This window comes from Haliotis rufescens, unplaced genomic scaffold, assembly GCF_023055435.1.
Source record: "Haliotis rufescens isolate VD_foot unplaced genomic scaffold, xgHalRufe1.0.p SCAF_3, whole genome shotgun sequence".
NCBI lineage: Eukaryota > Metazoa > Mollusca > Gastropoda > Lepetellida > Haliotidae > Haliotis > Haliotis rufescens.
The window spans coordinates 36,847,881-36,863,125 of NW_025964001.1; the positions used below are offsets into that span (position 1 = coordinate 36,847,881).

General features: G+C 40.0%; 1 protein-coding gene across 6 annotated transcripts in view; it reads left to right on the top strand.

Annotated features, from left to right (window-relative positions):
* LOC124118948 (HEAT repeat-containing protein 5B-like) overlaps window positions 1-15,245 on the top strand; it is a 126,419-nt gene extending 111,174 nt beyond the window's left edge. For all 6 annotated transcript variants that reach the window (XM_046481289.2, XM_046481295.2, XM_046481280.2 and 3 more), the window contains 17 exons: window positions 223-412; window positions 934-1,103; window positions 1,526-1,841; window positions 2,220-2,346; window positions 2,504-2,622; window positions 2,846-2,949; window positions 3,258-3,404; window positions 4,351-4,527; window positions 4,969-5,152; window positions 5,778-6,053; window positions 6,962-7,124; window positions 7,667-7,779; window positions 8,236-8,544; window positions 8,944-9,168; window positions 9,888-10,039; window positions 10,926-11,139; window positions 12,049-15,245. In XM_046481289.2, the coding sequence (XP_046337245.2) occupies window positions 223-412; window positions 934-1,103; window positions 1,526-1,841; window positions 2,220-2,346; window positions 2,504-2,622; window positions 2,846-2,949; window positions 3,258-3,404; window positions 4,351-4,527; window positions 4,969-5,152; window positions 5,778-6,053; window positions 6,962-7,124; window positions 7,667-7,779; window positions 8,236-8,544; window positions 8,944-9,168; window positions 9,888-10,039; window positions 10,926-11,139; window positions 12,049-12,371 (3,309 nt within the window). In that variant the 3' untranslated portion in view covers window positions 12,372-15,245. The remainder of the gene's footprint in view (window positions 1-222; window positions 413-933; window positions 1,104-1,525; window positions 1,842-2,219; window positions 2,347-2,503; window positions 2,623-2,845; window positions 2,950-3,257; window positions 3,405-4,350; window positions 4,528-4,968; window positions 5,153-5,777; window positions 6,054-6,961; window positions 7,125-7,666; window positions 7,780-8,235; window positions 8,545-8,943; window positions 9,169-9,887; window positions 10,040-10,925; window positions 11,140-12,048) is intronic.

Below are 15,245 nucleotides of genomic sequence, written 5' to 3' on the forward strand. Positions count from 1 at the left end.
TTGTCTCCCTTAGTCATGCCAGGATCCAATGATCAGGGATTCAGATTTATTTATTCAGCTTAAATTAGATTCTTGGTTTGTCATCAACGTATCTGTGCTCATGAATTTCAACGAAGTCATTTTGGACTTTCCTTTCACATTAAGCTAACATATTGTAAATGTATACAGTTCAAATTGACATTAACCCTATTGATGCTCGCTCACTCACTCACTTTCTTCCAGGTGTGGGCTCTCCATGCCCTAGCACTGATCGCTGACTCTGGTGGACCAATGTTCCGGAGCTATGTGGAGCCGACGCTGTCCCTGGTGCTACAGCTGCTGTTGTCGGTCCCACCGTCATCCATTGATGTTCACCAGTGTCTAGGAAAGTGTCTATCAGCCCTTATCACATCCATAGGACCAGAGTTGCAGGGTGAGTAGCCTGAGTCTTTTATGTCCTTCAATATGGTGGAAGATCTGTTCTGAAAGGATGTTTAAAGAGCCTGTTAATTTGTTTTATCACATATGACTGCTGGTCAACACAGGATATGTTTGTTTGTTTTTAATACCACACTCGGCAATATTCCAACTGTATGACAGTGGTCTGTAAATAATCATGTCTGGATCAGACAATCCAGTGATTGATATCATGAGCATTGATCTACGCATTTGGGATATGATGACATGCATCAACCAAATCAGCAAGTCTGACCACTAGATCCAATTAGTCGCCTCTTACGACAAGCATAGATGCCTTTCACGGTAAGCATGGTTTGCTGAAATCTTATTCTAACCCGGATCTTCACGGTGACAAGATATGTACCTTGATAATGGTTAAACTTCAATAACCCACAATAACGACACTGATTCTGCTTGAGACAAATGTCACTTGGACATTTCCTGATTCAGTTTTTCATTTGACATTCTTGTATATATATGATGTTTCTTCATCAGGAAACAGCGGGTCTATTGCGACGGCGCGGTTGTACAGCCTGGTGTGCTGTGCAGTGATGCAGGACCACCCGGACTCCCTGGTGCAGGCCGAGGCCATCACGTGTCTGCAACAACTACACATGTTTGCCCCTCGCCACGTCAACCTCACCAGCCTCATACCCCACCTCTGCGTAAGTTCCAGCTAGATCATTAGTAACATATATGTTGGAACTCAAGGGACACTTTCTTATATCTGAAATCACTTATTATTGGGATTCAACAGAGGATTGTAAAGAAATATAAATGTGAAAATCCAAATTTTTTTTTGATGTTCTGTTTGAATCTCACAACCATTTGTGCAACAATTTTATTTTGGGGATTTTTCCAAGTGCCCTTGGCAGGCAGTTTTGGAAGAAAATCGTTATTGGTCAGTCACCTGTACAAAAGCCACAACAATAGTTATTACTGTGTAACATGAATTGGTAAATTTGTCATTCAAATTTTTGGGAATATTTACTGACATTTGCAGCAGATTTGGGCTGAATATTGGTTTCTGAGCAGATGTAGATAAATCCCAGGAATTTTACTGTCATTTTTGCACTACCTCCAACAGGAAATCTTGACGAGCTCCCACCTGTTGTTGCGGCGGGCGGCTGTAGCCTGTCTTCGTCAGCTGGTGACCCGAGAAGCCAGGGAAATCAGTGAACAGGCCTTGTCGCTGTCTGGTGAGGGCAAGGATGGGAAGTCGTGTGCCAACATCACAGAAACCGGCCTAGAGGGGGCGTTGTTTGGAATGCTTGATACAGAAATAGATGGGAAGCTGATATCGGATGTGCAGGACACAATCGACAGCTTGCTGCAGAATCTTGCCATTCCAAATCTTACTCGCTGGCTGATGCTACTGAAGGATGTATTATCTGCGTCGACAGGTTTGTAGTGCTTATGTTGGTGTGGAGAGATATTTTATAGTTGATATGATCATTCAGTGTTAGGCCTATTCCAACAAAGTTTGAAGCAGCTCATTGCAACTTAGAATGAAAACAGGTCTGCTTATGAACACCTAATGCCAGGTAGAAAGTTGTCAGATGTAACAAATGTTATATTTGGGATAACACTTTCTTAGTAAAGTACATATTCTAGTCTGCTTATACCTTAAAATGAATGTTAAATATGTCTTGAGATATGTTGATGTGGATAAGATTATTCTGTGCGTGGCTTCAGTTGTTTTATTCCTGTGTTGGTTCCTGCTTGATGTCAGAGGAAGTTATGTGATGATGGTTAAATGTACCTATGTTAAACTCCTCCAGACACAAGTAGCGCCAGCCCTGGCGATGATGACGGAGGTGATGATGATGACGACGAGGAGAGTCAGGACATTGATGTCAGGTTCAAGGCTGCGGAAGTAGAGAACGCACATCCTACAGTAGCACCCAGGTTGGTATAGGCAGACCCTATGGAGGTTTAGGGTTACAATTGGTTCCCAGTCAAGGATTCTCTCAGGATTATGAAGTTGCATTGTACTAATATATAAGAAGTTTGTGTTAACACAATGCCGCTTTGTATTTCTAAAATGTCTCTCTCCCTTTGTCAGATGGCCAACTCGAGTGTTTGCTGTTGAGTGTCTGAGGAAGATCATGACGTCCTGTGAGAGTGGTGAAGATCAGTTTGACCTGGTCAAGGCCAAGGCACTTTCAGAGTCAACAGGAAAACGTAGGTCACACAGAAAACTTGTAAAGTAATGCAGCGCCTAATGAGAGTTGCATCGAGACTAATGTGCACAGCTGCGCAACAGCTAAATAATTTCTGTATATATTCATGCTTTGTTTGTTATTGTTTGTTACTTGTCTGTTATTGAATATATAAAAGTGGGAGAAGTCTGTGGGGAAGTTTTGACACGATTCCTCATCGTTGATTATCTCCCTTCGTCCATCAGGATGTTACCTGGCTCTTCATCTATCTGACCTGATCAGGATGGCGTTCATCGCAGCAACATCAGACAGCAACCAGCTGCGATTGGCTGGTCTAGCAGCTCTTGAGGTAATAGTCGTCTTCATGGTTGCCACAAAATAAAGTAATAAATGTATGTTTTCAGTAATCATTATTACACCAAAGGCCAAGGTCAAATATTCTACATGGATATGTGTGGCATGGTATGTCTGTTTTAATTTTAAAAGGGCTTGAAACTCCAGTTGACATGAAGAGAATCCCGAGGCCCTTGAGGTTTGATCTACAGCATCTGAAATTAGGGGCCCCTTAAATCTTGAACTTTTAGCATTTAGGCAACAACAAGCACCACTTGATTTCAAACATTGTATTGACCTGCTGTGAAATGTTTGTTTTACCAGGAACTTGTGACGAAGTTTGCAAGCATCCCGGAGCCGGAGTTTCCAGGTCATGTGGTACTGGAGCAGTACCAGGCTCAGGTGGGGGCAGCCCTCCGGCCCGCCTTCTCCCCAGACACACCCTCAGATGTGACTGCCGCAGCGTGTGAGGTAAATACACGGATGTCTGCAACCTTGGCTTTAGTTATTGTATTCCGCCAACTGTACTGCATGTATAGAGCAGTCTCCCATTGTTAAAGATCCTTCAACAAAACGACCTACCTAGGACATAGCTGGAATATGAGTAATAGGATAATCCTTCACTCTACCACCTGTATATGCAGTGTTAGGCTTGAAAGAAATAATAAAAGAATTGGTTCTCAAGCAATGGCTTTTGAAAATATAGTGAAGGCAGGCGTTTTTTTGTTTTGTTTACTTATTAAATATTGTATGTAACCAAATAAACAGCTGTGTATAATCAACCTGACTAATATTTTTTTTAGCCTTAGGAACATGTACATATATTTTAATGGACATTACTTTGTATCCATTAATATGGGCAATTGTTAATCAGTAAGGTTTTATGGAGTTGTACCAGTGACATGAGTTAAGGTATAAACTTATTGCCAAAGAGTTCTTGAGTACTATTCTGTGCCGTTGCTGTTCAGAAATCCAGAGTTGATTCCACTGTCATCATCTACTTGTAAGATGGGTCCCACGTATGTTGATCTTGTATACATAGTGGTACGTACCTACCTACCTAGGAATAATGTTTATTATGCTAATTCTGACAGCTGGGTTTGCAATACCTGATATTCAGATGGAACCCTAAATGTTTAGTGATTAATGACACATTTGGACAAACAAGATGGTTTCTGTCATTCATTTGACATAATGAAGCAGATGAAAGCTGAGGATGTGATTGGTGGCTTGCTATATGTGTGAGAAAAATGGTCCACATTTGGAAAAACAAGATGGTTTCTGTAGTTTATTTGACATAATGAAGCAGATGACAGCCGAGGATGTGATTGGCGGCTTAATATATGTGTGAGAAAAATGGTCCACACTTGGAAAAACAAGATGGTTTCTGTCATTCATTTGACATTGTTGTCCCCAGGTGTGCAGTACCTGGATCGGGAGTGGGGTAGCGCGGGACCTCAATGATCTGCGGAGAGTCCACCAGCTGCTGGTGTCCTCACTCAGCAAGCTGAAGACGGGCAAGTCTCAGTCTCTCTTGTACAACGAAAGTGCTTCCACCATGGAGAAACTGGCGGTCATCAGAGCCTGGGCTGAGGTTTGTGTGGACAGATTTGTTGTTAACCTTCTTCCATCCTCAGTATCTTAAGAAGGCCAGAGACCATTTGCACAAAGCGATCTTAGAACTACAACTATCGTAAGCCTATGTTCAAGTTTGGAAGTTACGATCATCTTAGCACTAAGATCGTTTTGTGCAAGTGAAAACTTTTGAAAATATGTCTTGTGTGATCTAACAGTGATAAATATAGTAGGTCTCAGTCCATCACAAGATCAGTAGTGATCAGTAGTGTAAGTGGAAGAATGTAACGAAGATCTGGCACCATTGAACAGCAGTGCAATAAATACCACAATGAAAAGGTTCCTGACAGGATGTAACAATTCTTTGATAGTCATTTCTTGGAAGTTGACAGATTACAATGTAGACACAGTATACCATTGTCAAGCAAGACGGATGTAAACATGTATATATATTTGACAGGTGTACATTGTGGCGATCGACCGCGAGCAGGAGAAGCAGCAGCAGACCAAGGAGAAGATGAAGGAGGAGTACAATGACCACAGCGGGGAGTCCCTCCTCAGTCTGGTCCAGCCCGAGTTGTCTACCCTTAGTGAGCACTGGAACAACGCCCTCAGGGACCATGCTCTCCTCTCTCTTCCTTCAGGTACGGGCGACATACATGTGTAACATGATGTTCCTTGTTGGATTCCTCGTAGGAATACATGTCTGTGTTAATGAAATACTTGTGTCTTTGTTATCTTGCACAGAATGGTGAAGTAGCTTAGTGGTTTTGGTGTTGGCTTGTCATGCTGAATATCAGGGTTTGATTCCCCACATGGGTAGAATGTGTGAAGACTTTCCTTGGTGTATTCTGCCATGATACAGCTGGAATAATGTTTCGAGAAATGTAAAAAGTTCATCACTCACTGGCAGTTATCATGAAAGATGCTTATTCCTATGGTTATCGCTGTGGTTCTTGATTCACTTTAAATGTCCATGTCATCTTCCTCAATCTGCTGACTAGTTCAATGTAGCCATTTGATATCAGTCATTTCTACTTAAATTGGCAACACAAAAGGTGTTTGTTTTGTTTTGTAGATGAGCAGTAAGAACGCAAGAATAACATCTATCACTGTTGTTTGGTATAGGCATTGCTTCATACTAACCATGGCATATTGTTCCCATATTTTTATTAAAACGATACATTTAGTATTAAACCCTTAATTCAATTGATATATCTCATTCAGAAAGATACATGATTCAGACAACAAACCTTCTGCTTCTTTCAGAATATTCAAGTCAGCTGCCGACTGATGGTGGTGCTTTTTACCATCCTGACACAATTGAGACAGCACGGCAGCACTACAAGAAATCCTGGCCGCCTATCCTGTACGCTTTGTGTGTGTGGTTGAAGGAGAAGGGACTAGGTGATCCCATGGGAGAGAAGTCGGGAGAGAGGGAGGGGGTGCCTCATACAGTCGGCCCCCTCAGTCTGCAGCCGGCTAATGTTCCAGCCAACATGAAACCACAGAGTCTCAACCAAGACAGATTCTATCTCATCCTTGGTGAGTCTTCACAAGTTGTTAAATTCAGCTGTCCGTGTACTCCATAATTTGTTTTAGACATGTTTCTCTTATGACATTTCTTCATCATGTCCTTGGAGCCTTTTAGAAGACTTGGGCTAGCAGGTTAAAGTTACCTGATTGTGTAACATAATCGTCAAAAGTTGTTACCCCCGTGAGGAATCCGGGTTAGAATAGGTCCCCAGCAACCTATGCTGGTTGTAAGAGGGGACAAAATTTGATTGGGTGGTCAGACTCTGTGACTTGGTTGATTGTGTGTCTTCGTACCTTGATGGGATGGATCATTGCTCACAATATCCATCATTTGATCGTCTGGTCCTGACTTGATTGTTTACAGGCCATCATCATATTGCTGGAATATTGCTGAATGTGGCGTTAAACAACATGCGCATGCACACACACGCATTGTTAAGTCAGAGGTCAAGTCATGATCAGGGATTGACTCCATCATCTAAACCTGACTTACCTTAATTCATTTATATGGAACACTACAACCTTAATTCATTTAAATGGAACACTACACTTTTTAGGAAACTACTATAGTTTTTCTAAATTTTACCATGTCATTGACTCGCAGATTAGTGGCTTTGGCAAACTCTAATTATTCCTAAAATGATGTATGTGAATTGCCTGCTTGTGGTTTATAAATATTTATATTTTGTTGTGAATGCATGACAGTTCCATTATCATTTGCTCAAATTCAAATAAATATTTGATTGGAAAATTTCCATTGAGTTGAATTTCCTCTTAATTCTTGTAATTGCAGATTGATTTATTCTTTCATGAATCCCAAGGTGACATTTTTGTTAGTGGTACTGAAAACTTAAGATAATGATCAAATAAAACCTCTTAATCCAATCATAACAATTATTCAATGTATTTTCCGCCAGGTATTTGCATGGAGTCTTTATGCAGTCCGACATCTCGCCTGCCCAGTGAGACAGCCGACCAGTGTCTGAAGGGCCTGTATGCTCTGCTGAATGCCAAGTGGTCGCGGAGACAGCTCGGAGAGGACCCAACACTCTCCCGAGAACTTCTCAATGTCATGCACAGGTCTGTCTGTAACCATGCTGAATCCACTAGCCTTTCATTGAGTCAGTGGGTTGGGTGTAATGTTGCTTTAAACAGTCGTTCTGTCACATCCTGGCCTGTCACCTTAATGTGGAAGCAGAGCTCATGTTTCATGTTTTGTGGATTGCATGAAGTGTGGGTATGGTGCTTATGAACCAAACAAGATTTGTAATGAGGGCAAATCTGAGATTTATCCCCTCCACTGACAGGCACAAATCTGCACAGACAGTTTGGGGTGCCAGGGACCACTCTGGAACATTAGGGATCACTCAGGACCACTGCCTACATCCACATAACTTGGTTGTGTAGGCCTATTTAGCTTCCAAGCCAACATGTTGTTAAAACCATTTCTCTCTCTGATTATAATACTTTTCCTGTTTGTATTACCTGTACTAATGAAAAAATGGTCCCCTTGTTAATCAAACTATCTCAGGACTTGGGCAATAAGTAGATTCATGTATCCATAATGATGCAGGTGAGTCAGGTGTGATTGGTGGCTTGCTATATGTGTGAGGACTTTTCAGGGTGATCTTGACTCGGGACACTGTGGCAACACAGCACCTGGCGGTAGACGTGGTCCGGCAGGTGCTCCGGGCAGCACTAGAGAACCTGGAAATGGAGAGAGTCAAGCTTAAAGGTAGGACAGAGTTCACAGCATCCTCTATTAACAGTTTATGGATTGTTGTGGATGGAATATTCAAGATAACTGTTTGAATGAAGCGTTTTCCAACAGCCTAGCATAACAAAAATAACGAAAAAATGTCGCACAAGATAAATTAAATGTGTGCAATACATTACAAAAGAATTTGCATACCAAAAATTTAGCAAATGCAAAAAATTTGTGATGAATATTCTCTGATTTTGTATCAAAGGGTCGGTTAATCCCTCCTGAATTTAGTTTCTTGATTAAGTTCATCATAAACATAATACAAACGATGTGTGTATTTTTTTAAATATTTGAATGAAAACAGTTATAATCATGTTATGTTAACATAATAGTTTAGATTTGTTTTATTCTACTATGTCAAGTTGACAATATCAGTGCCAATGTCTGACCCTTCTCACAGTCAGTGTCATGTATTGTCATCTGCAGAGAAGGAACTGAGCACGCCAAGTACAACCGAGAGCAGTACGGACTCCATGGACACAACAGACAGCACCCAGGTGGCAGGAGAAGGTGGTGAGACCGGGGACATCGAGCCAGGGAAGTCCGTGGTGTTTGCCTCCCTGGAAGTCTGTCTGTGTGTCCTGGTGAGACAGATCCCGGCAATGAACCCCTCAGCTCCCACTACAGGCTTCCAGATCCCCACCCACCTGATGAAGCTGTCGGAGGAGGCGGGGACTCTCATTTCCTTGGTCATCCAAGTAATGGCTGACCTCCCCAGCCTCTGCTCTCCCACAGGTGAGAACACACATCATTGTGCCATGTGCTTTGTGGGATTAGAGTTATCCCCCTTGGATTGTGAAGTTTCTCGTCAACCCTGGATATAATGAAGTCTAGCATACAATATAATATAACAAAGAAAACATTTATTGGAGTTCTTTTGACAGAAGATAAAGGTAAACTGTAAAATTGATGGAAAAATTAAATAGTAATTACATCCCACATGCGACATGTTTAGTGAACACACCAGTAAATCTTTCTATGTGTTACTTTTTTCCTCATCAGTGTTTTGAAATGATGGAAAATTTACATGGATTTACCAAGTATCTCTTGGTTGACTTGTGTTGACATCTTGTTAAAGTGAATATGAAAGTACATTCGTCATTTGCTATTTCACCTTGATCTGTCCCATTCCAGGTGCTGTATCAGTTCTACCCACAATCCTCCACCTAGTTACCAGGGTGATGCGAGAGGTCGCAGCAAGGTCAGCTGAGAAAAAGGTTCCGGCTGTGATTGGTGCGTGTCTGCAGGCCCTCAAGTCCCTGTGCACATCGGTCTACCTGGAGGATGAGCTGGTGGGGCAGGACTGGCTCCTCATACTGCAGAGTTCCCTCGCAACCATCATACACTACGCAAGACCAGGTGTGTAACTGGGAGATACCACACTCGATTATACAGTGTATCATCATGATACATACCCATGACCCATTTGCTAATATAGCTTTGTTTTGACCCCGAATGGAATAGTATGATGCTAAAAAAAGCAGTCCAATCAAATTACTGTCCTGATCAAGAGGGGTTCTGTGCAAAGTTAGAGACAGGAACAATGGAGGTGTTGAGGTCACTTGCATGATAAAGCTGGGTCCTGATTATTTATCAAAATAGAACAAGGGGTGCGGGCCCAGACATCTTATCTGCTGAAATTCTCTGTGCAGAGTTGCATCCCTTGGCCACACCAGTAACTCATGATAGTGGGTTCGAAGCCCAGTTCGCCCTGATGATATTTATAGGTCTGTCAGCACCATGCCCCTGCTCGTGGGTTTCACCAGAGTGGTAAATGTCTGCGACCTGCAACTCAGAACTATGACTACTATAATATTCTATTATAGTCTTATGATAGTTGAAACACTAAAATCAGGTTGTGGATTGAGGCTCTGTCTGATAGTGTGCATTGAATTTTAATAGTGACATTTGAAAACTTTTTGTGTGCTTATAATCAAAAGATGTAAATGTCATATATGAAATTTTTGTGTATCATAATGTATATCTGATCACTTCCTTGTATCAGAAAGTGTGTCATGTATTCTTGTACCAATATGTCATATATGTGTGATACAAATTTCATGTTATTATGTTTACAGGTGAAGATTCAGCAGGTCTTGACGAGAGCACTCTCATCCTGGCCTTAGCAGTCTTCACAATGTCTTGTCCAAGGGAGATAACCTCGGTCCCAGCTCTCCTGGAGCCAACTCTCGAGATATACAAGGAAGCCTTGCAGTCAGACAACATTGAGGTAAACATGGAGGTGGATGGATAGAGAGATGTTTTCTTGAGCACCTCAACAACATGGAACTTCCTAGAATATGAAAGTAGTGACCTTGAAAAATACAGTCAACTAAAGGGATAGAACAAGGACTGGTCAGCTCAGTCTTCCCATGGCAAGGGAGTTAACTGACTTTTAAAGTCCAGATTCCACCCTTGCCAAACTAGGCTGGATCTCTGGACTCGATTCTAGCACCACCAGTCCCTTCTATGTCCCTCCTATTGACCAATCAGATTCCACCCCCACATGACTTGCATTTGCTTCAGATAAAACTTAGAAAAATAATAGAATCAGTTCTCAAGCAATGGCTTTTGAAATTATTGCACGGGCAGGCTTTTTCTTTTCTTTTTTTGAGGGGGGGGGGGGGGTGATCAAGCTAGTATGTAACCAAAGTTTTGTTTCTTAAGTATTGTAGCATTTAACTGGACAGCAGTTTGTGAACCGGATGTTGATTTTGTTACAGGATTTTGATTGGACAATGCATAGACTCGTTAGTCCAGCCAAAATATGACTCCATCATTCCATCCCAGTTTGGCAAGGGTGGAAACTGGACTTTTATAGTCAGTTAACTCTCTTGCTCGGGATGACTGGTCAACTCAGAGTCAGTAGTATGATATCTCAGTGGCCTAGCAGTAAAACTGGCATGGGTCCGGATTAATGCATCCGCATCACTATATAAGTGAAATAATCTTAAATGTGTGAAGGACACCTGAAAACTTGTTTTCATGCTTTCAAAATCATTCATTGCATGGGGGTGTTTAGTGGAGCAGGGCACTGAATATTATCGGTACATTATTTCTGATACGAATAGAATGAGCCTTTTGGTGAATGTTTAAACATGAATGTCTCCTTGCAGCTGAAGGTCAAATGTGTTCAAGCCATTGTCTCGATTCTTCAACACTCGGACAGTCAGATTGCCACACCCTATATTCATGCCCTGGCACCAAAAGTGATTGAGTTCTTGTACTCGATTTCGACATCGCGGCCAACGTCGGACTTGGAGCTAACCTTAGTGTTGGAGTCTTTGAGAGTTGTAGAGACGCTGGTGAACCTTGCCGAAGACAGCAAACGTAAGTACAGAACATTATGAACGGGGAGGTTGATTCTCGGGCACTCAAGCCATTCAAGATAGTATTTTGTTTGTGTTTTACGTCCGAGATGGCCACCTGTATATATGTCCAAGATGTCCCTAGATAGCTGGCATATTTGCCCATGTGTAAGTACGCTTTCGAAGACAGCAGTTGTCAGTTGGTAGAATGGAGATAAACCTGTTTTTAAATTTGGAGTAGCCATATGTTAATTAGAAAGCGCTTATATATATTCTCTCGAAACAAAGTCAGGGACCACCCGATTCATATAATTCTTACGAAGTCTCTACCTCTATTGCATCTCTGCCATAAATCCTGTATTTCTTCTTATTATAGTTATTCTGTCATGTTACTATAATTGTGCCATGACTGATCAACTACTGTAATATGAAAGAATCAGGTGATCCTTAACTTTTGTTGAGTAGTATACATCAAGCTAACGGGCTCAACTTGAAATTAATATAAGAAGTATCTAATGGAATTTTAAACAGATAGTTTTATTTCCTAAGTCACTCACACTTTATCTGCCTATTCTGTGCTAAATGTCTTCTTCATCCCTCCATGTCAGAATGATTAGATCTGATTGGTCTATGTGAACTTCATAAAATACTTGGAGGGAAATAAATTTCTCAGCAAGGGGAGAAATCTAGCAAGTCAGGCTGCACTTGGATTTTTGGGAGGAAAAATCCCTTATAACCTGCTTCCAAGCAAAAAGCTGCACGCTTTTTCCGAGTCAGTGGAAGTCTTGTGACATAGGGCAAGCTAACCTCAGATCAATCGAACAGCCGTTTTGTATCAATTTTGAATTTGTTTGTATTCTTTTACAGTGTCATATTAAAACATGTCGTTAAGATACAATTTACATAATATTCCAACCTTGTCTTGTTCCAGGTGTGACTCTGCTAGCCCTCCTGGTTCCCATACTCATCTCATATCTCCTCGAGGAGAAATCCCTGACCACAGCGGGCCAGCCGTCAAGAAGCCTTCACGGTGAAGCACTACAGAAGATCATGAAGATCGGGCCTTTGTACCAAGAACAATTCAGAACTGTCATGAGTATGTCTGCTGACCTCAAACCTCGGTTAGAAGCTGCTGTGAAGATTAACCAAGCCGCGATAACAAGAGCAAAGTCACAACCGACAACCAAGGTTATATCAGAACCAGTTAAACCGACTATTACCCTAAAGACAGATTTTAGTAATTTCACTGGATAGAACTCCGATTGGAAGAGATGTGGACTTCATGCTATGGATCTGTCGGAGGTTCACATCAGATATACTTCAAATTATGTATATATTTGAAGAAAATCTTGGGTTTTCGTGATATGTGAACAGAGTTGTGTACAGACAGGATATTTATATGTGTATGATATTCCCTTGCCACGTCAAATTTGTGGTTTTCGACATCAGTAGCAAAGAGGCTATGTATATTATTGTACATTTCCCTCTGAACTTGCACACCTACGCAATGTCTAGTCAGCAAGTTTCAAACATCACGGTTCGAGTATCCAAACTTGTTAATTAATTGTTGATATTCCACTGCCAACACTAGAGCTTGACAATATTATAGCGCGAAATGGTTAGCATCATGGACCATGTTAATTCATTCGAATGCATACACTGTGTGAACATATGGCAAGGACGTTTCTGTTGATTGAACTTCATTGAAATCAAAACCTGAAGAAACCAATCACTTTTTAGTCACTTTTTAAATGATCAAATCCATGATATATTACCAATGGTTGTGTACAGTCATATGCTTTTGGATGTGAAATTTGGCACAGAGAGACCATTGTGCTTGTAGGTTTTAGATAGTAGATTGTTTCAGCAAATGTTAATGTGTCATGTCTGTTACAACATTAATAGATTCCATCAGTTATTTCTATAACCATTATCATGTATCATAATTCTCTGAAGGATATTTTGTGCACCTGTCCTTTTAAAACTTCTAGGTGTCACATTATTTAAAATCTTATTATTTTAGAATAGATAGAAATATCATTGTCTTACCATGTCATGTTTGACTTCAAAGCAAGGCACACCAATTACTAAACTGGTTTCTTTATTAAATAAATTTGGATTATATTTATAGCAAAATAGTCCCTTTTAAGGATTATGCCGGAAGTCAGAGAGTTGTTACTCGTTATTGATGTTGAACTTTGGTTCTCAGGGAGAAGAAATTTGCAAACTGAAAATATTAAAAATGGCACCTCCATTTACCTGTGAAATTAAGTCTGTATATGTTAATTGTTGAGTTTATATAAAATGATGTAAATGAAATATTTCTCATTGATATGATTTGAAAGAGACATTACATCTGCCATTGGTAAGCTACGAAATTATGGAAGTGGATTTTAGCAGTTTGTATATTTGTAAATAGTTGTGAAAGAGAAAGTTGACTGATTATGGGGAAAGTAACTTTATATATAAAACCTATTTTGATATTATACGGGGACATGTGTTGGAGCTGGTATCATTTCTGATGGGGAATTAGTTCCAGATGATTTCAGAAGACGTGATTTGTGTTCGTATCCGATGAATGAGAGTGCCACATGGTTGTAACAAGGGATCATGACATCAGTGTTTAAACTGAATAAGTCTACGCAGTGATGGAGTGGCAGTTTAAGTCAGGGTCAAGGAATGCATATCTCATGAATGTATGCAATGGTTTAGATTACACTGTTAAAACTCTACGCAAGAGCACACAATAAAAGCCTGGGACTGGGTAATGAATGAAAAGTATGAGATGATATGTCGTCCAAACTACTGCAAGATTTCACACACGTATTTCTCGGCAGACATGCAGATCCATATAATGATATCCTACAATTTGGTGAAGTATATTTTAACCTCTATCGATTTGTAGTTTTATTAAATGGTATCCACCATCTTTCATGTTAAACTCTTTGCTTATAGAAGGAGCAATATTTTTTACGATGATCTTAATGTTACCAGATCATAACGTGACTAAAGACACTCTTGCAATGTTCGTAACATTGTCCTACTAGATAGGATTGGAAGCTATGCTAGTACTGGTGATTGTTTAATAGCCAGCTTTAAGTGAAAGGATTAGTTCAAGTTTAACACTGATAAGTAGGGATGATGAACAAAAACAGTGCATCCCATTTAATGTCTGGTAAATGCAGCTGTTTTTTATTCATGGAAAGATCCTACAACGATTGATTGGGAAAAGATGTCTGTTTAACTATTGCACTAGGACATAATGGCACTTGCAGTTTCTCCTTCCCCACTGTGGGTCAGCGCTAGTGTTAATATTTATACTGGAGGCAATTCAGAGTTTGTGCTATTTATTAATGTGAGTTAATTTTTTATAGTTTATTGTTTTTTCTTATGTATATTCATATCTTTGTAAATTCTGTGCAGTTATACAAAGATGTTTATTTTCAATGTTTTTCGTCACAATAAAATAAGACTAGTGCTAAAACATCAGTAAGATTTATTGTGGATATGTATATGTGACAGAACAGCAGCTTAAAACAGTTTTACTCGTTTTTCTAGAACAGGTCAGATAATAATATAACACAGTATGGGTTTATATTAAATGTTATGATTTTATGGTACATTCCAGTTATATATCTGAGTAGGGTGAACACCAAAAATATTTGTTGGCCCTTAATTTTAGACATTGGAGAAATGCAGAAAAATTGACCTAGGCATAAATGTGATGGATACTATCCGAGATATTTCAACTTATATTGAATTTCATTGAAATTGTAATAACAAAAAGTCATCTATTTTCAACAAATTAAAAGGGTGTGGTCACAATTTCATGTCATTTATCAAATCTGTAATCACTTTTAGGGCCCAGAACTTTCATCTGTGATTCATGACTGAGTGCTTTCTTAAAGTTTGTATGTGCTTTTAATGTTAAGTTTATGTAAATATTGTTGTTGCTATGTGGAAAAGAGCTTTGTACAAAGTATTATGTAAACCCTATGTGTTATATCATGTGTTTGTACTTTTGTTTGCTATATGGAACAAATTTATTTGCTTGATTAAAAAAAATGCTTAATTGAGTTTTAATGAATGCCTCTGGAATGTAAATAAACATTGAAATATCTTACAATA